Source organism: Salmo salar, chromosome ssa29, assembly GCF_905237065.1.
Source record: "Salmo salar chromosome ssa29, Ssal_v3.1, whole genome shotgun sequence".
NCBI lineage: Eukaryota > Metazoa > Chordata > Actinopteri > Salmoniformes > Salmonidae > Salmo > Salmo salar.
The window spans coordinates 41,962,268-41,987,500 of NC_059470.1; the positions used below are offsets into that span (position 1 = coordinate 41,962,268).

At 48.1% G+C, this 25,233-nt stretch overlaps 1 protein-coding gene across 1 annotated transcript in view; it reads right to left on the reverse strand.

Moving 5' to 3' along the window:
• The window catches only part of zbtb47b (zinc finger and BTB domain containing 47b), a 106,236-nt gene that overhangs the window by 1,147 nt on the left and 79,856 nt on the right, over positions 1 to 25,233 (reverse strand). Inside the window, 2 exon segments of the mRNA XM_045710749.1 lie at positions 11,118 to 11,262; positions 18,798 to 18,913. Coding sequence (XP_045566705.1) covers positions 11,118 to 11,262; positions 18,798 to 18,913 — 261 coding nt within the window.

Consider the following 25,233-nt stretch of genomic DNA (forward strand, 5'->3'; position numbering starts at 1 on the left):
AAAAATTGTCAAAGACTCCAGCCACCCTAGTCATAGACTGTTATCTCTGCTACCGCACGGCAAGCAAGTCTAGGTCCAAGAGGCTCCTAAACATCTTCTACCACCAAGCCATAAGACTCCTGAACAGCGAATCAAATGGCCACCCAGACTATTTGCATTGCCCCCCCCCCAGCCACCCTCTCCTGTATATAGCCCCGCTGTTATTTACGGCTGCTCTTTAATAAGTTGTTATTCTTATTGCTTACTTTTTTTGGGGGGGTATTTTCATAAAACTGCATTGTTGGTTAAGGGCTTATAAGTAAGCATTTCACTGTAAGGACTACACCTGTTGTATTCGGCGGTCTATACAGCTGATTCTGGATCGGAGGGAGCAGGGGGCCATAAAGGCAGGAAGTCGTCGTGAAAGTAAAACAGGACCTTCGCCTTCGACACCAGCATCAGCAGAGTCAAAGGTGGAGCCGGGGAATTACCAGAACGGGAGGTCGAGGGAAGTGTGATTAAACATGAACTTCTACCAACCTCCTCCTTTGATGTCCTTCTGGAAGATAACAACAAGGACTGGGGGTTTGGGGAGGGGGAGTCCAGGATGGACCAGATGTAACCGGTTTTGAAAGAAGAGTTGTGTAGGGGAATATGACAGCGGGCTAGGGTCAGTCTGTTATGTCTGGAGTATTTCTCCTGTCTCATCCGGTGTCCTGTGTGAATTTAAGTATGCTCCCTCTAATTCTCTCCTTCCTGGAGGACCTGAGTCCTGGGACCATGTCTTAGGACTACCTGGCATGATAACTCCTTGCTGTCCCCAGTCCACCTGGTCGTGCTGCTGCTTCAGTTTTAACTGTTCTGCCTGCGGCTATGGAACCCTGACCTGTTCACCTGGCATGCTACCTTGTCCCAGACCTGCTGTTTTCGACTCTCTCTCTACCGCACCTGCTGTCTCTAACTGAATGATCGGCTATGAAAGGCCAACTGACATTTACTCCTGAGGTGCTGACCTGTTGCACCATCTACAACCACTATGATTATTATTATTTGACCCTGTTGGTCATCTATGAATGTTTGAACATCTTGGCAATGTTCTGTTATAATCTCCACCCGGCACAGCCAGAAGAGGACTGGCCACCCCTCATAGCCTGGTTCCTCTCTAGGTTTCTTCCTAGGTTTTGGCCTTTCTAGGGAGTTTTTCCTAGCCACCGTGCTTCTACATCTGCATTGCTTGCTGTTTGGGGTTTTAGGCTGGGTTTCTGTATAAGCACTTTGTGACATCTAGTGATGTAAAAAGGGCTTTATAAATACATTTGATTGATTGATTCATTGACAGTATATAAGTAATTGTTTAATGGTCGTTTTGCTTAGATGAGCTTCTTGCTATTATTTTTGGGGGTTTCTCTACTATTGTTTTTTTAGTTCAACTTTTGGAACATTGGTGTTGAAGTCTGTTACATCTTCTGAATTCTTCTAAGACATCAGTTAGAGGCTCTGTTCTTTACCCACAGAGGCAGGGACATATGATTAGTATTCTTGTTTAGGAAGAACAGGTTTCCTCTAGAAGAGACATGGGTCCTCTAGGAGACTTACTGTAAAGTGCTTTGCTTGAATAATAAAATAAAGAAAGTGGATTTCCCCCCAGAAACAATCTTGTTGACCCTAACCCTGACCGAACTAGAGGGCTCCCTCTGTCTATCTACCAATGGGATACGTAGAAATGTTCTAGGATGTTACGCCGATGCTGATACGGTAACTGTACCTTCTTGTTTATGTGGGACACTAGGTCCCATTACGGTGAGGTCCAGGTCCACAGATGAAGGGTGGGACACTACTATATTATTATTAATATATATTATTAATATGGTCCCATTACGGTGAGGTCCAGGTCCACAGATGAAGGGTGTCAAACTAATATTTATTTAATGTTAGCCATTGCTCGAGGGGAGGCCGTATACTCCTGATGAACTACGGGTCGCCCCTACCCCCCTGAGCTAGACATCTCGCTGAGTGTTTTTTTTAATAAAGGTCTCTTCCACCTCAGCTGTCGACTGCAGTGTGTAAAACCAGTGGTGGAGTAGGTACCGGCGGGTCACTGGGATCGGGACGAGGGCTGGAACGGAAACATCCATAGGTAAAAGGCCTGAAGGTAACATTGGCTCATTCATCCCAAGGTAGAGGCATGAGTCTGGCAAGTCAAGCAGTATCCACATCCATCGGATGTAGTAGTGATTATAGTAGCCATATCTAGGAAAACCAAAGTTCCTAAGGCTGGGCCTAATATAGCAAATACGTTTTTTTTATAAAGCCCTTTTTACATCACCAGATGTCACAAAGTGCTTATACAGAAACCCAGCCTAAAACCCCAAACAGCAAAGCAATGCAGATGTAGAAGCACGGTCTTTTATATAGCGTATAACAGGTCATTACACTAAGTGTTGTCGTGATTCCTAATTTGAAGATGTAAATAATATTTCCTGGTCTGTGGTGTGTAATGAGGAGCAACCAGACACTGCACTTGACACATTTATGAAATTGGTCCTTGAAGTTACTAATAAGCATAAACCCATTAAGAAAATGACCGTAAAAAAAAAAAAGTTAAATCCCCTTGGATTGATGAGGAATTAAAACATGTTTGAGAGGGATGAGGCAAAGGGAATGGCAAATAAGGCTACACAGCTGATACTGAAAATTGAGAAAGCATGTGACTAAACAAGAAGAAGAAACACTATGAAACGAAGATAAATTACAACGAGAAGTTAGTAAATATAGTTTTATAGTAAAAAGCTTTGGAGCTCCTTCAATGAAATCTTGTGCAAACAAAGCCAGCTCGGCTCAATCAGATGGCTCATTCGTCACAAAATGTGTTTTTTTTTTTTTTTTCATTGACAAGACAAGCAAATTTAGGCATTTAGGCCGACAACTAATTCTAAAACAACACATCCATGCATAACTGACCAAATTATGAAAGACGAAGCATTGTAAAGTGAGTGTGGAAGAGATCTATCAGAAATGACAAGCCACCGAGGTCTGACAACTTGGACGATGATAGCAAACTATATTGCCACTCCTATTTGGAGGGAATCAAAAGTCATTCCGCTACCCAAGAAAAGCAAAGCACCCGGTGCCGGCTCAAACAGCAGACTGTTACCAACAATTAGTAAACCATTTAAAAAAAAATAATCTAATTAACAGATTTTCAGTACTTTAACAATTGACTGATGATTGTCTGGGAAAAATGCATAATAGAAAGATTGTGGGAGCTGTCTTGTTAGACTGCAGCTTTTTGACATTATCAGAGATTGACTTCATCACTACTTGTATTTGTGAGAAGTATTGACATGTTGAATGCATGACGCTGTCTGTTTAAACAACTAGCACACAGCTCAGACACCCATGACATGCCACCAGAGGTCTCTTCACGGTCTCCCAGTCCAGAACATACCGGGAGGAAGGGGGTTAAGGTGAGGTCGAGAGATGCTTTCAGAAGACTGAGAGGGGGATCTGATAGAGTCTGAGACACCCAGCCCTGAGAGGGTGGAGAGGAGGATCTGATAGAGTCTGAGACACCCAGTCCTGAGAGGAGGATCTGATAGAGTCTGAGACACCCAGCCCTGAGAGGAGGATCTGATAGAGTCTGAGACACCCAGCCCTGAGAGGAGGATCTGATCGAGTCTGAGACACCGAGCCCTGAGAGGAGGATCTGATAGAGTCTGAGACACCCAGCCCTGAGAGGGTGGAGAGGAGGATCTGATAGAGTCTGAGACACCCAGCCCTGAGAGGGTGGAGAGGAGGATCTGATAGAGTCTGAGACACCCAGCCCTGAGAGGGTGGAGAGGAGGATCTGATAGAGTCTGAGACACCCAGCCCTGAGAGGAGGATCTGATAGAGTCTGAGACACCCAGCCCTGAGAGGGTGGAGAGGAGGATCTGATGGTTCACGGTGTCAAAGGCAGCGGATAGATCTAGGAGGATGAGAACAGAGGAGAGAGAAAAGAAAGGAGGGACACAGGTCTATAGTTTGACGTCAGATGAGTGGACGCAGCCAGGGAAGAGTTGATGGGGAGAAAAATGGGAGAAGGCCTCCAGAGATGGTCTGGAGAACGGAGCAGGAGATGGGGTCGAGCAGGCAGGTTGTCGTATGGCCAGACCTCACTAGTTGCAGGACTTCCTCTGGAGAGAGGGGAGAAAGAGGTGGGGTAGAGTAGTTCTGTGTGACTGAGTCCACTGGACCCAATAGGCTAAGTGAATGAGGAGCGGATGTCATCAACCTCACTCAGCCACGGAGCAGGAGGGGAGGGCCGAGCCGCCCAGGAGGAAAGGAGTAGAGTCAAAGAGGCCAAAAAAAATTAGGAGACAGGAGGGAGAAGAACTTATCAGAAGGCAGAGATCATAGGATAGAGTAGTGGGAGAGCGAGCAAAGATTGCGACAGCGCTTGACCATCTGGTTAGGGGCTAAGGGTTGGAGGAAAGGAAACAAAGTAGTAATTTATCTAGGCTAGTCAGTTAAGAAGAAATTCTTATTAACTATGACGGCCTACTCTGGCCAAACCCTGACCACACTGGGATAATTGTGCGCTGCCCTATTGGACTCCCCAATCACGGCTGGATGTGATACAGCCTGGATTCGAACCAGGGACTGCTGTGACGCCTCTTGCACTGAGATGCAATGCTTAGACCGCTGCACCACTCGGGAGCTTGGGGTGGGGGGTTGCAGTTAGATTACTAGGCCTCTAGTAAAGAGAAGGTCAAGCATATTGCATTCCTTGTGAGTTGGAGGGGACTGGGAAAGGGTGAGGTCAAGAGGAAAGGAGGGGAAAAAGAAACTTGGAAAGAAATTTAGCGAAGGCAGGTTGAAGTCACCAAGTACAAAGAGCGGTGAGCCATCGTCAGGAAATGAGCTCATCGAGGTGTCGAGCTCATTGAGGAACTCTCCAAGGGCACCTGGTTGGCGATAGATGACAATAATGTTAAGCTTGAGTGGACAAGTGACACGATTTAAATCAAATGAGGAGATGGACCAAGTAAGAGAGGAAGTAAAGAGAACATCTACACTTTAGGAGAAATTAGTAAGCCCGGTGCTGTCTCCGTGACGACCAGATGCTCTCGGACTAGTCTCTCCGTGACGACCAGATGCTCTCGGACTAGTCTCCGTGACGACCAGATGCTCTCGGACTAGGAGAGAAAACGTAGTCAGATGGAGAAAGAGCAACTGGAGTAACAGTGTTCTCTGGGCTGATCCATGACTCCCCTCAGGGCCAAACAGTCAAGGGACTGAAGGGCAGTTCCCAAAAGGCTTGTGCACCAGGGGTACACTAAATTAGACGAGTTGCAGCCAAGCGGTGGGGAGCGTCTGTAAAGCCTACAGGGAGTAGAGCGAACAGGTTTAGAAAACGCACAGTTGACAAAGATACAAAAAAAGAGCAAAATGAGATCGTCAGAAAATAACTAGGTAAAAGAATCAAGTGAGAGAGTGGTGTGGTCCTCGAAGACGGTCTTAGTTTTGCTGACACGACCACCGCTTAAACGGCTTGCGCTGAGAAACCAGGGGAGACTGAAGAACTAACACTAATTCCTAATTGCCTAGCAGAGGTTGAGAGCACCCCTCCTTGTACTAATTACTGATTGACAAGGAGAGGTGAAACCACTACCCCTCCAATACAGCCTCTGATTACCAACAAAACAACAGTAACAAATTGCCCTGCTCCTTCATTATGGTTGATGTGTCAACAACTAACTGCAAATGATGATCAGTCAGCAGTTCACACTAAGTAGGCTACTGGGAAAACAGGAAACACTTAAAGTAGATGGCCCTAGCTAGCAAAACACAGAACTAGACCACAACAGATTAAGACCAACAAATTGGATTCATCACCAACGGGTCCATCTCATTTTTTTTCTTCGGCACTGAGCAAATTTCCGGTCTGCTGAGCGCAAACTTGAACGTCGTGAAAATTCTGTGCAACTTCCAGCGCAATTTTATTGTGAACAATGAGGCTGTACACGCTTTAAGTTATAGTTTCAGAAAGTCGTCAACAAGGCTACTGTGGCTATTTGATCACAATGTAGGGCCTACCAGTGTGGTCTACCATCAAAAACAATGGAGAAAATGCATCCCATAACATGTGAACATGGAAATAGCTGTTCGGTCATTCAGCCTACAGTAACAGCCAATGTGTGGTGTTCAGTGTAGGACTACATTCCATGAGACTTTTGAAGAAAAACCTGCAGGGCTTCACATTAACCTGTTGATCCACTTGTCCTTTAGACAAGGAGGGGACTGACAATGGTGTTTGACAAGAAACCACTTTACGAAATAAAATGCATTATTATTATTATTATTATTATTATTCCCATACCATTATTACAGAGAATCAGACAAACTATGCTACTGTCTATTGGCTACTTAGTTTATACAACTACCAAAAAAAATTCAAAAAATAAATCGACAAAAAAATAAAACACTGCCCCTTAAAGACAAAAGAAAAAGCTCTTTATCCGACTCGCTTTTCAAAGGTGCTTAGAAATGTCCACGGTTTGTGCTTTTGTAGGAAGCAATCACTCCCCCATTGGTGACTACAAATTATCTATAACTGTAAACACGTGGCTACATGCAGCTCTCGCTTGACCTCAAAACAAGTGCATCTACTCACGACCGCTCATGCTGTAAACACAGTCCAGTTCAAAGGGAATGGCACAGATCCATATATGGTAATGGTCTATTTGCAAAAAGGCCTACTGCAGCTCTGATTGGTTATGCCTCACCGGTCTGTGTTGAGTATAGGCCTGACCTACTGCAGCTCTGATTGGTTATGCCTCACCGGTCTGTGTAGAGTATAGGCCTGACCTACTGCAGCTCTGATTGGTTATGCCTCACCGGTCTGTGTAGAGTATAGGCCTGACCTACTGCAGCTCTGATTGGTTATGCCTGAGTCATGCATATCAATCCAATAGAATCCTACTCCGATTCGTTCTGCAAAATATCTTGCATAGTTAGTTTTGTTTCGGGTATGTTGCATTGAAAGCGGCTAATATTGCTTTGATTCAATCACAATTCTCACAGTAAATGGAAACATTGATAGTGTTAAGTAATGGGGAAAACTCTGGAAAGTTAAGTGAAGTTCAATGTGGTGCTTCTCTGAGCGGGCTGATATTTACTCTGAGGGGAGCTGATATTTACTCTGAGGGGAGCTGATATTTACTCTGAGAGGAGCTGATATTTACTCTGAGGGAGCTGATATTTACTCTGAGGGCAGCTGATATTTACTCTGAGAGTAGCTGATATTTACTCTGAGGGCAGCTGAGAGGAGCTGATATTTACTCTGAGGGCAGCTGATATTTACTCTGAGGGAGCTGATATTTACTCTGAGAGGAGCTGATATTTACTCTGAGAGGAGCTGATATTTACTCTGAGGGGAGCTGATATTTACTCTGAGCGGGATGATATTTACTCTGAGGGGAGCTGATATTTACTCTGAGAGGAGCTGATATTTACTCTGAGGGGAGCTGAAATTTACTCTGAGCGGGATGGTATTTACTCTGAGGGGAGCTGATATTTACTCTGAGGGGAGCTGAAATTTACTCTGAGGGGAGTTGAGGGGAGCTGATATTTACTCTGAGAGGAGCTGAGAGGAGCTGATATTTACTCTGAGGGGAGCTGATATTTACTCTGAGGGGAGCTGATATTTACTCTGAGGGCAGTTGAGGGGAGCTGAAATTTACTCTGAGAGTAGCTGATATTTACTCTGAGGGCAGCTGATATTTACTCTGAGGGCAGCTGAGAGGAGCTGATATTTACTCTGAGTAGCTGATATTTACTCTGAGGGGAGCTGATATTTACTCTGAGCGGGATGATATTTACTCTGAGGGGAGCTGATATTTACTCTGAGGGGAGCTGAAATTTACTCTGAGAGGGCTGATATTTACTCTGAGGGAGCTGAAATTTACTCTGAGGGAGCTGATATTTACTCTGAGGGGAGCTGATATTTACTCTGAGGGAGCTGATATTTACTCTGAGGGAGCTGATATTTACTCTGAGGGGAGCTGATATTTACTCTGAGAGGGAGCTGATATTTACTCTGAGGGGAGCTGATATTTACTCTGAGGGGAGCTGATATTTACTCTGAGGGGAGCTGATATTTACTCTGAGGGCAGTTGAGGGGAGCTGTAACTTGACATTTTCTAAGGCTTCCATTGGCTCTCTAAAGCCGCCAGAAAGTGGAATGGGGTGTCTGCTGTCTCTGGGCAAAGAACAGCAGCAGAGTTTGTAAGTGGTCAGCCTGGGGACAGAGAGACTGAGATGCGCATTCACGAGACTTCTCCATTTTTTTCTTTCAGCCGTTGAATGAATACAACGTTGCCTGGTTGGAATATTATCGCTATTTTGCAAGAAAAATAGCATAAAAATTGATTTTAAACAGCGTTTGAAATGCTTCTAAGTACGGTAATGGAATATTTTGAAATGCACTCGCGCGTCACCCTTCGGATAGTGACCTGAACGCACGAACAAAACGGAGGTATTTGAATATAACTATGGATTATTTGGAACCAAAACAACATTTGTTGTTGAAGTAGAAGTCCTGGGAGTGCATTCTGACGAAGAACAGCAAAGGTAATAACATTTTTCTAATAGTAATTCTGAGTTTAGTGAGTACCAAACTTGGTGGGTGTCAAAATAGCTAGCCATGATGGCCGAGCTATGTACTCAGAATATTGCAAAATGTGCTTTTGCCGAAAAGCTATTTTAAAATCTGACACCGCGATTGCATAAAGGAGTTCTGTATCTATAATTCTTAAAATAATTGTTATGTATTTTGTCAACGTTTATCATGAGTAATATTGTATATTCTCCGGAAGTTCTTGGCGTGTTATGCTAGTTCTGAACATCACATGCTAATGTAAAAAGCAGTTTTTTTATATAAATATGAACTTCATTGAACAAAACATGCATGTATTGTATAACATAATGTCCTAGGAGTGTCATCTGATGAAGATCAAAGGTTAGTAGTGCATTTAGCTGTGGTTTTGGTTTTTGTGGCATTATATGCTAGCTTGAAAAATGGCTCTGTGATTATTTCTGGCTGGGTACTCTCCTGACATAATCTAATGTTTTGCTTTCGCTGTACAGCCTTTTTGAAATCGGAAATTGTGGTTAGAGTAACGAGAGTCTTGTCTTTAAAATGCTGTAAAATAGTCATATTTTTGAGAAATTGAAGTTATAGCATTTTTGAGGTATTTGTATTTCGCGCCACGCGATTCCACTGGCTGTTGACTAGGGTGGGACGCCCATAGAAGCTAACCGCTAGGTTACCTGCCTCCTCTAACCACTAGGCTACCTGCCTACTCTAACCACTACGCTACCTGCCTCCTCTAACCACTAGGCTACCTGCCTCCTCTAACCACTAGGCTACCTGCCTCCTCTAACCACTAGGCTACCTGCCTCCTCCTCTAACCACTAGTCTACCTGCCTCCTCTAACCACTAGGCTACCTGCCTCCTCTAACCACTAGGCTACCTGCCTCCTCTAACCACTAGGCTACCTGCCTCCTCTAACCGCTAGGCTACCTGCCTCCTCCTCTAACCGCTAGGCTACCTGCCTCCTCTAACCACTAGGCTACCTGCCTCCACCTCTAACCACTAGGCTACCTGCCTCCTCCTCTAACCACTAGGCTACCTGCCTCCTCCTCTAACCACTAGGCTACCTGTCTCCTCTAACCACTAGGCTACCTGTCTCCTCTAACCACTAGGCTACCTGTCTCCCCTAACCACTAGGCTACCTGCCTCCTCTAACCACTAGGCTACCTGTCTCCTCTAACCACTAGGCTACCTGCCTCCTCCTCTAACCACTAGGCTACCTGCCTCCTCTAACCACTAGGCTACCTGCCTCCTCTAACCACTAGGCTACCTGCCTCCTCTAACCACTAGGCTACCTGCCTCCTCCTCTAACCACTAGACTACCTGCCTCCTCCTCTAACCACTAGACTACCTGCCTCCTCTAACCACTAGGCTACCTGCCTCCTCTAACCACTAGGCTACCTGCCTCCTCTAACCACTAGGCTACCTGTCTCCTCCTCTAACCACTAGTCTACCTGCCTCCTCTAACCACTAGGCTACCTGCCTCCTCCTCTAACCACTAGGCTACCTGTCTCCTCTAACCACTAGGCTACCTGCCTCTCTAACCACTAGACTACCTGCCTCCTCTAACCACTAGGCTACCTGCCTCCTCTAACCACTAGGCTACCTGTCCTCCTCTAACCACTAGGCTACCTGCCTCCTCTAACCACTAGGCTACCTGCCTCCTCCTCTAACCACTAGGCTACCTGCCTCCTCTAACCACTAGGCTACCTGCCTCCTCTAACCACTAGGCTACCTGCCTCCTCTAACCACTAGGCTACCTGCCTCCTCTAACCACAAGGCTACCTGCATCCTCCTCTAACCACTAGGCTACCTGCCTCCTCTAACCACTAGGCTACCTGCCTCCTCCTCTAACCACTAGGCTACCTGCATCCTCTAACCACTAGGCTACCTGCCTCCTCTAACCACTAGGCTACCTGCCTCCTCCTCTAACCGCTAGGCTACCTGCCTCCTCTAACCACTAGGCTACCTGCCTCCTCCTCTAACCACCAGGCTACCTGCTTCCTCTAACCACTAGGCTACCTGCCTCCTCTAACCACTAGGCTACCTGCCTCCTCCTCTAACCACTAGGCTACCTGCATCCTCTAACCACTAGGCTACCTGCCTCCTCTAACCACTAGGCTACCTGCCTCCTCCTCTAACCACTAGGCTACCTGCCTCCTCTAACCACTAGGCTACCTGCCTCCTCTAACCACTAGGCTACCTGCCTCCTCCTCTAACCGCTAGGCTACCTGCCTCCTCTAACCACTAGGCTACCTGCCTCCTCCTCTAACCACTAGGCTACCTGCTTCCTCTAACCACTAGGCTACCTGCCTCCTCTAACCACTAGGCTACCTGCCTCCTCCTCTAACCACTAGGCTACCTGCATCCTCTAACCACTAGGCTACCTGCCTCCTCTAACCACTAGGCTACCTGCCTCCTCCTCTAACCACTAGGCTACCTGCCTCCTCTAACCACTAGGCTACCTGCCTCCCCATAAATGTGTGTGCGTATTTATACATACCAGTGTGCGTCTTCATGTGTTCATCAAAGTACTGCTTCATGTTGAAGTCCTTGCCACACCACTGGCACATGAACTGCTTGTGTCCGATGTGGATGGACATGTGGGAACGTAGCTGGTACTTATACTGGAAACGCTCATTACAGTTCTGGAATACACACACACACACACACACACACACACACACACACACACACACACACACACACACACACACACACACACACACACACACACACACACACACACACACACACACACACACACACACACACACACACACACACACACACACACCATACACACACACCACACACACACACCACACACACACACACACACACACACCACACACACACACACCACACACACACACACACACACACACACACACACACACACACACACACACACACACAATACAGACACACACACACACACACACACAGACACACACACACACACACAGACACACACATCATACACACACGCAGACACACACACACACCACACACACATACACACACAAGCGCACGAAAACACACACACACACACAAATGATCACACAATTAATTTGTGTGTGAATGTAAGTAGTGTGGTGTACAGTGTGGTGATGGGTAGTGTAGTGAACAGTGTGGTGATGGGTAGTGTAGTGAACAGTGTGGTGATGGGTAGTGTAGTGAACAGTGTGGTGATGGGTAGTGAACAGTGTGGTGATGGGTAGTGACAGTGTGGTGATGGGTAGTGTACAGTGTGGTGATGGGTAGTGTAGTGTAAAGTGTGGTGATGGGTAGTGTAGTGAACAGTGTGGTGATGGGTAGTGTAGTGAACAGTGTGGTGATGGGTAGTGAACAGTGTGGTGATGGGTAGTGTAGTGAACAGTGTGGTGATGGGTAGTGTAGTGTACAGTGTGGTGATGGGTAGTGAACAGTGTGGTGATGGGTAGTGTAGTGAACAGTGTGGTGATGGGTAGTGTAGTGTACAGTGTGGTGATGGGTAGTGAACAGTGTGGTGATGGGTAGTGTAGTGAACAGTGTGGTGATGGGTAGTGTAGTGAACAGTGTGGTGATGGGTAGTGTAGTGAACAGTGTGGTGATGGGTAGTGTAGTGAACAGTGTGGTGATGGGTAATGTAGTGTACAGTGTGGTGATGGGTAGTGTAGTGAACAGTGTGGTGATGGGTAGTGAACAGTGTGGTGATGGGTAGTGTAGTGTACAGTGTGGTGATGGGTAGTGTAGTGAACAGTGTGGTGATGGGTAGTGAACAGTGTGGTGATGGGTAATGTAGTGAACAGTGTGGTGATGGGTAGTGTACAGTGTGGTGATGGGTAGTGTACAGTGTGGTGATGGGTAGTGAACAGTGTGGTGATGGGTAGTGTAGTGTACAGTGTGGTGATGGGTAGTGTAGTGAACAGTGTGGTGATGGGTAGTGTACAGTGTGGTGATGGGTAGTGTACAGTGTGGTGATGGGTAGTGAACAGTGTGGTGATGGGTAGTGTAGTGAACAGTGTGGTGATGGGTAGTGTAGTGAACAGTGTGGTGATGGGTAGTGTAGTGAACAGTGTGGTGATGGGTAGTGTAGTGAACAGTGTGGTGATGGGTAGGGTAGTGAACAGTGTGGTGATGGGTAGTGTAGTGTACAGTGTGGTGATGGGTAGTGTACAGTGTGGTGATGGGTAGTGTAGTGAACAGTGTGGTGATGGGTAGTGTAGTGTACAGTGTGGTGATGGGTAGTGTACAGTGTGGTGATGGGTAGTGTAGTGAACAGTGTGGTGATGGGTAGTGTAGTGTACAGTGTGGTGATGGGTAGTGAACAGTGTGGTGATGGGTAGTGTAGTGAACAGTGTGGTGATGGGTAGTGTAGTGAACAGTGTGGTGATGGGTAATGTAGTGTACAGTGTGGTGATGGGTAGTGTAGTGAACAGTGTGGTGATGGGTAGTGTACAGTGTGGTGATGGGTAGTGTAGTGAACAGTGTGGTGATGGGTAGTGTGTGAACAGTGTGGTGATGGGTAGTGTAGTGAACAGTGTGGTGATGGGTAGTGTAGTGAACAGTGTGGTGATGGGTAGTGAACAGTGTGGTGATGGGTAGTGAACAGTGTGGTGATGGGTAGTGTAGTGAACAGTGTGGTGATGGGTAGTGTAGTTAACAGTGTGGTGATGGGTAGTGTAGTTAACAGTGTGGTGATGGGTAGTGTAGTGAACAGTGTGGTGATGGGTAGTGTAGTTAACAGTGTGGTGATGGGTAGTGTAGTTAACAGTGTGGTGATGGGTAGTGTAGTGAACAGTGTGGTGATGGGTAGTGTAGTGTACAGTGTGGTGATGGGTAGTGTAGTGAACAGTGTGGTGATGGGTAGTGTAGTGAACAGTGTGGTGATGGGTAGTGTAGTGTACAGTGTGGTGATGGGTAGTGTAGTGCACAGTGTGGTGATGGTAGTGTACAGTGTGGTGATGGGTAGTGTAGTGTACAGTGTGGTGATGTGTAGTGTACAGTGTGGTGATGGGTAGTGTAGTGTACAGTGTGGTGATGGGTAGTGTAGTGAACAGTGTGGTGATGGGTAGTGTAGTGAACAGTGTGGTGATGGGTAGTGTTGTGAACAGTGTGGTGATGGGTAGTGTAGTGAACAGTGTGGTGATGGGTAGTGTAGTGTACAGTGTGGTGATGGGTAGTGTACAGTGTGGTGATGGGTAGTGTAGTGTACAGTGTGGTGATGGGTAGTGTAGTGAACAGTGTGGTGATGGGTAGTGTAGTGAACAGTGTGGTGATGGGTAGTGTAGTGTACAGTGTGGTGATGGGTAGTGTAGTGTACAGTGTGGTGATGGGTAGTGTAGTGTACAGTGTGGTGATGGGTAGTGTAGTGAACAGTGTGGTGATGGGTAGTGTAGTGAACAGTGTGGTGATGGGTAGTGTTGTGAACAGTGTGGTGATGGGTAGTGTAGTGAACAGTGTGGTGATGGGTAGTGTAGTGTACAGTGTGGTGATGGGTAGTGTACAGTGTGGTGATGGGTAGTGAACAGTGTGGTGATGGGTAGTGTAGTGAACAGTGTGGTGATGGGTAGTGTAGTGAACAGTGTGGTGATGGGTAGTGTGACAGTGTGGTGATGGGTAGTGAACAGTGTGGTGATGGGTAGTGTACAGTGTGGTGATGGGTAGTGTAGTGTACAGTGTGGTGATGGGTAGTGTAGTGAACAGTGTGGTGATGGGTAGTGTAGTGAACAGTGTGGTGATGGGTAGTGTTGTGAACAGTGTGGTGATGGGTAGTGTAGTGAACAGTGTGGTGATGGGTAGTGTAGTGAACAGTGTGGTGATGGGTAGTGAACAGTGTGGTGATGGGTAGTGTACAGTATGGTGATGGGTAGTGTAGTGTACAGTGTGGTGATGGGTAGTGTAGTGTACAGTGTGGTGATGGGTAGTGTAGAGTGTGGTGATGGGTAGTGTAGAGTGTGGTGATGGGTAATGTAGTGTACAGTGTGGTGATGGGTAGTGTAGTGTACAGTGTGGTGATGGGTAGTGTAGTGCACAGTGTGGTGATGGGTAGTGAACAGTGTGGTGATGGGTAGTGTACAGTGTGGTGATGGGTAGTGTACAGTGTGGTGATGGGTACTGTAGTGTACAGTGTGGTGATGGGTAGTGTACAGTGTGGTGATGGGTAGTGTAGTGAACAGTGTGGTGATGGGTAGTGTAGTGAACAGTGTGGTGATGGGTAGTGTAGTGAACAGTGTGGTGATGGGTAGTGAACAGTGTGGTGATGGGTAGTGTAGTGAACAGTGTGGTGATGGGTAATGTAGTGTACAGTGTGGTGATGGGTAGTGAACCGGGTGGTGATGGGTAGTGTAGTGTACAGTGTGGTGATGGGTAGTGAACAGTGTGGTGATGGGTAGTGTAGTGAACAGTGTGGTGATGGGTAGTGTACAGTGTGGTGATGGGTAGTGAACAGTGTGGTGATGGGTAGTGTTGTGAACAGTGTGGTGATGGGTAGTGTAGTGAACAGTGTGGTGATGGGTAGTGTAGTGAACAGTGTGGTGATGGGTAGTGAACAGTGTGGTGATGGGTAGTGTACAGTATGGTGATGGGTAGTGTAGTGTACAGTGTGGTGATGGGTAGTGTAGTGTACAGTGTGGTGATGGGTAGTGTAGAGTGTGGTGATGGGTAGTGTAGAGTGTGGTGATGGGTAATGTAGTGTACAGTGTGGTGATGGGTAGTGTAGTGTACAGTGTGGTGATGGGTAGTGTAGTGCACAGTGTGGTGATGGGTAGTGAACAGTGTGGTGATGGGTAGTGTACAGTGTGGTGATGGGTAGTGTACAGTGTGGTGATGGGTAGTGTAGTGTACAGTGTGGTGATGGGTAGTGTACAGTGTGGTGATGGGTAGTGTAGTGAACAGTGTGGTGATGGGTAGTGTAGTGAACAGTGTGGTGATGGGTAGTGTAGTGAACAGTGTGGTGATGGGTAGTGAACAGTGTGGTGATGGGTAGTGTAGTGAACAGTGTGGTGATGGGTAATGTAGTGTACAGTGTGGTGATGGGTAGTGAACCGGGTGGTGATGGGTAGTGTAGTGTACAGTGTGGTGATGGGTAGTGAACAGTGTGGTGATGGGTAGTGTAGTGAACAGTGTGGTGATGGGTAGTGAACAGTGTGGTGATGGGTAGTGTAGTGTACAGTATGGTGATGGGTAGTGTAGTGTACAGTGTGGTGATGGGTAGTGTAGTGTACAGCGTGGTGATGGGTAGTGTACAGTGTGGTGATGGGTAGTGTAGTGTACAGTGTGGTGATGGGTAGTGTAGTGAACAGTGTGGTGATGGGTAGTGTAGTGAACAGTGTGGTGATGGGTAGTGTACTGGTAGTGTACAGTGTGGTGATGGGTAGTGTAGTGAACAGTGTGGTGATGGGTAGTGTAGTGTACAGTGTGGTGATGGGTAGTGTGACAGTGTGGTGATGGGTAGTGTAGTGAACAGTGTGGTGATGGGTAATGTAGTGTACAGTGTGGTGATGGGTAGTGTACAGTGTGGTGATGGGTAGTGTAGTGTACAGTGTGGTGATGGGTAATGTAGTGTGCAGTGTGGTGATGGGTAGTGTAGTGTACAGTGTGGTGATGGGTAGTGTAGTGTACAGTGTGGTGATGGGTAGTGTAGTGAACAGTGTGGTGATGGGTAGTGTAGTGTACAGTGTGGTGATGGGTAGTGTAGTGAACAGTGTGGTGATGGGTAGTGTACAGTGTGGTGATGGGTAGTGTAGTGAACAGTGTGGTGATGGGTAGTGAACAGTGTGGTGATGGGTAGTGTAGTGAACAGTGTGGTGATGGGTAGTGTAGTGAACAGTGTGGTGATGGGTAGTGTAGTGTACAGTGTGGTGATGGGTAGTGAATAGTGTGGTGATGGGTAGTGTAATGTACAGTGTGGTGATGGGTAGTGTACAGTGTGGTGATGGGTAGTGTAGTGTACAGTGTGGTGATGGGTAGTGTAGTGTACAGTGTGGTGATGGGTAGTGTACAGTGTGGTGATGGGTAGTGTAGTGAACAGTGTGGTGATGGGTAATGTAGTGTACAGTGTGGTGATGGGTAGTGTAGTGTACAGTGTGGTGATGGGTAGTGTAGTGTACAGTGTGGTGATGGGTAGTGTAGTGAACAGTGTGGTGATGGGTAGTGTAGTGAACAGTGTGGTGATGGGTAGTGTACAGTGTGGTGATGGGTAGTGTAGTGAACAGTGTGGTGATGGGTAGTGACGTGTGGTGATGGGTAGGTAGGCAGTGTGGTGATGGGTAGTGTACAGTGTGGTGATGGGTAGTGTAGTGTACAGTGTGGTGATGGGTAGTGTAGTGAACAGTGTGGTGATGGGTAGTGAACAGTGTGGTGATGGGTAATGTAGTGAACAGTGTGGTGATGGGTAGTGAACAGTGTGGTGATGGGTAGTGTAGTGTACAGTGTGGTGATGGGTAGCAGTGTGGTGATGGGTAGTGAACAGTGTGGTGATGGGTAGTGTAGTGTACAGTGTGGTGATGGGTAGTGAACAGTGTGGTGATGGGTAGTGTAGTGAACAGTGTGGTGATGGGTAGTGTAGTGTACAGTGTGGTGATGGGTAGTGTAGGACAGTGTGGTGATGGGTAGTGTAGTGTACAGTGTGGTGATGGGTAGTGTACAGTGTGGTGATGGGTAGTGTAGTGTACAGTGTGGTGATGGGTAGTGTAGTGAACAGTGTGGTGATGGGTAGTGTAGTGAACAGTGTGGTGATGGGTAGTGTACAGTGTGGTGATGGGTAGTGTAGTGTACAGTGTGGTGATGGGTAGTGTAGTGAACAGTGTGGTGATGGGTAGTGTAGTGTACAGTGTGGTGATGGGTAGTGAATAGTGTGGTGATGGGTAGTGTAATGTACAGTGTGGTGATGGGTAGTGTACAGTGTGGTGATGGGTAGTGTAGTGAACAGTGTGGTGATGGGTAATGTAGTGTACAGTGTGGTGATGGGTAGTGTACAGTGTGGTGATGGGTAGTGTAGTGAACAGTGTGGTGATGGGTAATGTAGTGTACAGTGTGGTGATGGGTAGTGTAGTGTACAGTGTGGTGATGGGTAGTGTAGTGAACAGTGTGGTGATGGGTAAGTGTAGTGTACAGTGTGGTGATGGGTAGTGTAGTGTACAGTGTGGTGATGGGTAGTGTACAGTGTGGTGATGGGTAGTGTAGTGAACAGTGTGGTGATGGGTAGTGTACAGTGTGGTGATGGGTAGTGTAGTGTACAGTGTGGTGATGGGTAGTGTAGTGTACAGTGTGGTGATGGGTAGTGTAGTGAACAGTGTGGTGATGGGTAATGTAGTGTACAGTGTGGTGATGGGTAGTGTAGTGAACAGTGTGGTGATGGGTAGTGTGACAGTGTGGTGATGGGTAGTGTAGTGAACAGTGTGGTGATGGTTGTAGTGAACAGTGTGGTGATGGGTAGTGTAGTGAACAGTGTGGTGATGGGTAGTGTACAGTGTGGTGATGGGTAGTGTAGTGTACAGTGTGGTGATGGGTAGTGTAGTTAACAGTGTGGTGATGGGTAGTGTAGTGAACAGTGTGGTGATGGGTAGTGTAGTTAACAGTGTGGTGATGGGTAGTGTAGTGAAAAGTGTGGTGATGGGTAGTGTACAGTGTGGTGATGGGTATTGTAGTGAAAAGTGTGGTGATGGGTAGTGTAGTGAACAGTGTGGTGATGGGTAGTGTAGTGTACAGTGTGGTGATGGGTAGTGTAGTGAACAGTGTGGTGATGGGTAGTGTACAGTGTAGTGATGGGTAGTGTAGTGTACAGTGTGGTGATGGGTAGTGTAGTGAACAGTGTGGTGATGGGTAGTGTAGTGTACAGTGTGGTGATGGGTAGTGTAGTGTGCGGTGTGGTGATGGGTAATGTAGTGTACAGCGTGGTGATGGGTAATGTAGTGTACAGCGTGGTGATGGGTAATGTAGTGAACAGTGTGGTGATGGGTAATGTAGTGTACAGGGTGGTGATGGATAATGTAGTGTACAGGGTGGTGATGGGTAGTGAACAGTGTGGTGATGAGGAATGTTGTGTACAGGGTGGTGATGGGTAATGTAGTGTACAGGGTGGTGATGGGTAATGTAGTGTACATGGTGGTGATGGGTAATGTAGTGTACAGGGTGGTGATGGGTAATGTAGTGTACAGGGTGAAGGGTAGAGGTGATTTTAGAAAGGCTTTACAACCTCACACTTGAAGGGCTTCTCTCCAGAGTGTTGTAGAGAGTGAACCTTTAGGGACATGCCGCGCTTGAACGACTTCCCACACGTCTCACAGGTGAACGGCATGTCCTTGGTGTGAGCTAGACAGACAGAGAGACAGACAGACAGTCAGAGAGACAGTCAGTAAGACAGAGAGACAGTCAGTACAGAGACAGACAGACAGACAGACAGACAGTCAGAGAGACAGTCAGTAAGACAGAGAGACAGTCAGTAAGACAGAGAGACAGACAGAGAGACAGAGTCTATGCACGCCCCAGACCTTGGAGGGCCTCCTGGAAGCAGTGGAGACGCATAAGAACAATTCCGGGACAATTCGGCGACCCGTCCGAGGGGACGGAAGGACAGCCCCACCGTGGTGTACCCCGAACCGACAGTTGGCAGGGCCAAAGGACCGCAAACCCGTGGAGAGACGGCGAAGGTAGGGCCGACCAGCCACCGACGACCCCAGGTAGAGGGAGACCAAAGGAGGTGTTTTGAGTGTGGTGCCCGGGGGCACATTGCCGGGAATTGCCCGGTTCGAGAGGAGTCGATGCCATCAGCTAGCCCCGGAGGCGAGGTCATCTCCTGTTTGGCGCACCACGAATCAACTGCACCCATGGTCCCGGTGAAGGTGGACGGACACGACACGGAAGCGCTATTAGACTCTGGAAGCATGGTTACAATCGTAACCACGAGCCTGCTGAACCAGGATACCGAACGGGGTAGAGAGATGTCCATTTCCTGTGTTCACGGGGACGCAAAGCAGTATCCCACCATATGGACCAACATCGTGATGCCACAAAGGAGCTGTCAGATGATGGTGGGTGCAGTACCAGAGCTGCCTGTACCTCTCCTAGTGGGACGGGATTGTCCGCTGTTCGCGGCCCTATGGGGGCACGAATTGAGGAAGAAGGTACGAGCCGGCCAAAGAAGAGAGCGGGGTCGACCAATAGCCTGTGCGGCCCGGAAGCAACCGGTTAACCAGCATGTTTTTTCCGGCTCCGGAGTTGGAGGGGGTGCCGGAACCCGATCCCCCTGGGGAACCCCTGGAGGAGGAGCCCATCCTCCCCCTCCTCGATTTCAAGGGGCCAGTAGAGACCCTCGCTGGGGGCCAACTGAGGGGACAATTCGGGACGGCCCAGTGGGAGGATCCGAACTTGAAAGCTGCTGCCGCCCAAGTGATAGCGGTGGATGGACAGCTACTTCCGGGGGTGAGTGACTGGCGATATCCCCATTTCCAAATTAAGAATAACCTTTTGTATCAGTTGTCGCGCCAACAGGGGGAACTTCGAGAGGTATTGTGGCTGCCCCGACGGTACGCAGGAACCGTTCTTCAGCTGGCCCACACCCACCTGTTGGGGGCGCACCTGGGAATGGAGAAGACCCGGGAACGGATCGCCGCCCGGTTCCACTGGCCCGCGATGAGTATGGCCGTGGAAGACTACTGTCGCAGCTGCCCGGAGTGTCAACTCACTGCCCCGAAAGCACACTTCCGAAACCCTCTGGTCCTCCTGCCAATAATCGGGGTGCCCTTTGAACGCATCGCCATGGACATAGTGGGACCCCTGGTAAAAACTGCATGAGGACACAGGTACATCTTGGTAATAGTGGACTATGCCAACCGGTATCCCGAGGCCATTCCCCTACGGGCGGCGGTGTCCAAGGGAATTGCCCGGGAGCTGTTCCACCTCTTTAGCCGGGTGGGCATCCCGAACGAGATCCTGACAGACCAAGGTATGGAGTTTATGTCCCGCCTCATGAAAGAGTTGTGTGCCCTTCTGCAGATCAAGCAGATCCGGACCGCCGTCTTTCGCCCGCAGACGGATGGGCTCGTCGAGCGCTTTAATAAAACGCTCAAACAGATGCCGCGGAAGGTCATCGAGCAGGACGGTAAGAACTGGGACCAGCTACTACCCCACCAAATGTTCTCAATCCGAGAAGTACCCCAATCCTCCACTGGGTTTTCCCCATTCGAACTCCTCTATGGGAGGAGGCCACGCGGCCTACTGTTTTGGGAATCCCAACCAACCCCCTTACGCAGCGTGGTAGAGCAAGTGGAGACGATGCGGGAGTGGATGACAGCCATATGGCCAGTCGTGAGGGAACACATAGAGAAGGCCAAACGCGCCAAAGCCCAGGTCTACAATCGGGGAGCCCAGCCCCGAGAATTCCAGGTGGGATACAGGGTGTTGGTCTTGATCCCCACGGCCGAAAGTAAGTTCCTGGCAACATGGCACGGGCCATACGAGGTGATCGAGAAGCTGGGACCTGTCAATTACCGCGTACGGCAACCGGGGAGACGGAAACCCCAACAGATTTACCTCGTTATGGACTGGACGCCAATGGTACCAGTGGAGGTCCCGAGCAATGAGGACCTCGACCCAGCCCAGAAGCAAGAGCTCAGGGAGCTCGTCGATCGGAACATGGCGGTCTTCTCCGAGAAGCCGGGCCGCACGACCCTCATTGAACACGGTACAAAAGAGGCCATATTGGAATCCAGAGGCCCAAAGGGAGGCCGTGAAACAGGAAGTGGAGGCTATGCTGAGGATGGGGCTCATTGAAGAGTCCCACAGTGCATGGTGCAGCACCATCGTGTTGGTGCCCAAACCGGACGGTAGCCTCCGCTTCTGTAACGATTTCCGGGGGGTGAACGACATCAGCTTGTTCGACGCATATCCCATGCCGAGGGTGGACGAGCTCATCGACCGATTGGGAAAGGCCCGGTAGATCAGCACCCTTGACCTGACCAAAGTTTATTGGCAGGTACCGTTGGCAGCCTCCTCCCGGGAGAAGACGGCGTTTTTGACACCAGACGGTTTGTATCAGTACCGGGTGCTCCCGTTCGGTCTTCACGGAGCCCCGCCCACATTCCAACGGCTGATGAACAGAGTGCTTCGACCCCACCAGCAGTACGCAGCGGCATATCTGGATGATATCATCATCCACAGCCAAGGTTGGGAAGAGCACCTGACACGCCTCCAGGCAGTGCTGGACGCACTCAGACAAGCCGGGTTGACCACAAACCCCAAGAAATGCAAGCTAGCGTTCGAGGAAGTGGAGTACCTGGGGTATTTGATCGGACGGGAGAACGTCAAGCCCCAGGAGAGGAAGGTTCACGCAGTGCGTGACTGGCCCGTTCCACGCACCAAGACCCAGGTCAAGTCCTTCCTGGGACTGGCAGGATAATATAGCCGGTTTATCCCCAACTTTGCGGCTATAGCTTCCCCCATCACCGATCTAACCAGGCCCCGCCTCCCGAAAACAGTGAAATGGACAGACGAGACAGAAGCGGTGTTCAACGGTCTGAAGGAAGCGCTGTGCTCCCATCCGATTCTCGTAACGCCCGATTTCCAGGTGCCGATGGTGGTCCAGATGGACGCATGTGATGCGGGACTAGGGGCCGTTCTGTCTCAGGTACACGAGGGGGAGGAGCACCCCATCATGTACATCAGCCGAAAGCTGATGCCTAGGGAAAATAAATACTCTATCGTTGAGAGAGTGTCTAGCGGTGAAGTGGGCGCTAAACACTCAAGTATTACCTGTTAGGTACCCACTTCACCCTGGTCACGGACCATGCTCCCCTGGACACCAGGTGGTTTTTGTCCCTTCAACGCTTCTCTTTTTCTGTTGTGCACAGGTCAGGGGCGAAGCATGGAAACGCGGATGCCCTATCGAGAAGGGAGACCTATGTTACACTGATGACAGTCCCTTCCCCGACAGAGCTAAGGGGGGGGGGTGTGTGGCGTACAGCAGGTCAACCACCAGGGGGAGACTCGTCGAGGCCTGGTAACAAATGGAGTATACATCACGAGGCGATGGCTCCATCTGCTGGACATGCCAGGTCTCGACGGGCTCTCCAGCCAGGACTAATTGGGGCTTATTGGGAGCTGGTGAGTAATCAAGGGCGGATTGCTCACCAGCTGTGCAAGGCCCATAAAGCTGCCAGAAGGGCAGCACACAGGAGGAATGGGGAAAGAAAGGACTCCCGTGGTATTGTTGACGGTTGCAGAGGGAGTTCAGTTTTGTGCCCGACAGGATACAGCCAGACCCGGAATACCAGAAGACGGCATCCCGGAGAGGGTCTCATAGGGGAGACCTATCCTTTTCTTTTTGATCTATTATTTAAATAAACACCCTTGAAACTGAACTAATCCTTCTCTGTCCGTGTCTGATATGGGTAAACGTCTTGACCAAACCCCCTGGTTTGCCACACTTATTATAGACAAATAGTCTACCAAAAAGGTGAAATACTTATTTCCCTCATTAAAATGCAAATCATTTTATAACATTTTTGACATGCGTTTTTCTGGATTTTTTTGTTGTTATTCTGTCTCTCACTGTTCAAATAAACATACCATTAAAATGATAGACTGATCATTTCTTGTCAGTGGGCAAACGTACAAAATCAGCAGGAGATCAAATACTTTTTTCCCTCACTGTAGGTGTTCCTCTTGTCCAGACGTGTTACGGCCATGTGAATAGCAATGGAAATGTCATCTTCCATGGATCTGTTGGAGCTGTAGGTAAACTGGACTGGGTCCAGTGGGCCTGGCATGCTGGACTTGATGTGGGCCATGACCAGCCTCTCCAAGCACTTCATGGTGACAGAGGTGAGTACGACGGGACGATAGCCATTTGGGCACGTCTGCTTGGTTTTCTTGGTCTCCTTGAAGCAAATGGGAACTCCGTCCTGGGACAGGGACAAGTTGAGATGTCCGAGAAGACGCCCACCAGCTGGTCAGTGCACACTCTGAGGACATTGCCAGGTCTGATATCTGGGGCGGCGGCTTTGTGAAAATTCACTTTTTTCTGAGTTTTCCTCACTTAACCTGTTAGGGCTAGGGGGCAGTATTGACACGGCTGGATAAAAAACATACCGATTTAATCTGGTTACCACTCCTACCCAGTAACTAGAATATGCATATACTTATTACATATGGATAGAAAACACCCTAAAGTTTCTAAAACTGTTTGAATGGTGTCTGTGAGTATAACAGAACTCAAATGGCAGGTCAAAACCTGAGAGATTCCTTTACAGGAAGTGGCCTGTCTGACCATTTCTTGAACTTCTTTTCCATCTCTATCTTTTACTAAGGATCTCTGCTCTAACGTGACACTTCCCACGTCTTCCATAGGCTCTCAGAGCCCGGGAAAAAACAGAATGTCGTCATTCCAGCCCCAGGCTGAAACACATTATCGCCTTTCTCAAGTGGCCGATCAAGGGACTCTAGGCTTATGCGCGTGACCCGACCGCCCCCGCCTTTGTGATTTTTTCCTCTGTTTGCCGAAAAGGAGATTCCCTGTCGGAATATTATCGCTTTTCTACGAGAAAAATGGCGTAAAAATTGATTTTAAACAGCGGTTGACATGCTTCGAAGTACGGTAATGGAATATTTAGAATTTTATTGTCACGAATTGCGCCATGCGCGCGACACTTCTTTACCATTTCGGATAGTGTCTGGAACGCATCGAACAAAACGCCGCTATTCGGATATAACGATGGATTATTTTGGACCAAACCAACATTTGTTATTGAAGTAGCAGTCCTGGGAGTGCATTCTGACGAAGACAACAAAAGGTAATCAAACTTTGATAATAGTAAATATGATTATGGTGAGTGCTAAACTTGCCGGGTGTCTAAATAGCGAGCCCGTGATGCCTGGGCTATGTACTTAGAATATTGCAAAATGTGCTTTCACCAAAAGCTATTTTAAAATCGGACATATCGAGTGCATAGAGGAGGTCTGTATCTATAATTCTTAAAATAATTGTTATGCTTTTTGTGAACGTTTATCATGAGTAATTTAGTAAAATGTTAGCGAATTCCCCGGAAGTTTGCGGGGGAAAGCAGGTCTTGGGAGAAACACACAATTAAGATAAAATGTATTGTATAACATAATGTCCTAGGGTTGTCATCTGATGAAGATCATCAAAGGTGAGTGCTGCATTTAGCTGTGGTTTGGGTTTTTGTGACATTATATGCTAGCTTGAAAAATGGGTGTCTGATTATTTCTGGCTTGGTACTCTGCTGACATAATCTAATGTTTTGCTTTCGTTGTAAAGCCTTTTTGAAATCGGACAGTGTGGTTAGATTAACGAGAGTCTTGTCTTTAAATAGCTGTAAAATAGTCATATGTTTGAGAAATTGAAGTAATAGGATTTTTAAGGTTTTGAAAATCGCGCCACAGGCTGCAAGTGGCTGTTACGTAGGTGGGATGCAAGCGTCCCACCTAGCCCATAGAGGATAAGCCTTGGAGAGCGTAGGCACCTGGTCGTTCAGAGCAGCAAGAGCCTGGCATTACTATGATGTTACCATGGTGATAAGTACTCACCGACCGTTACTATGACGTTACCATGGTGAAAGTACTCACCGACCGTTACTATGACGTTACCATGGTGATAAGTACTCACCGACCGTTAC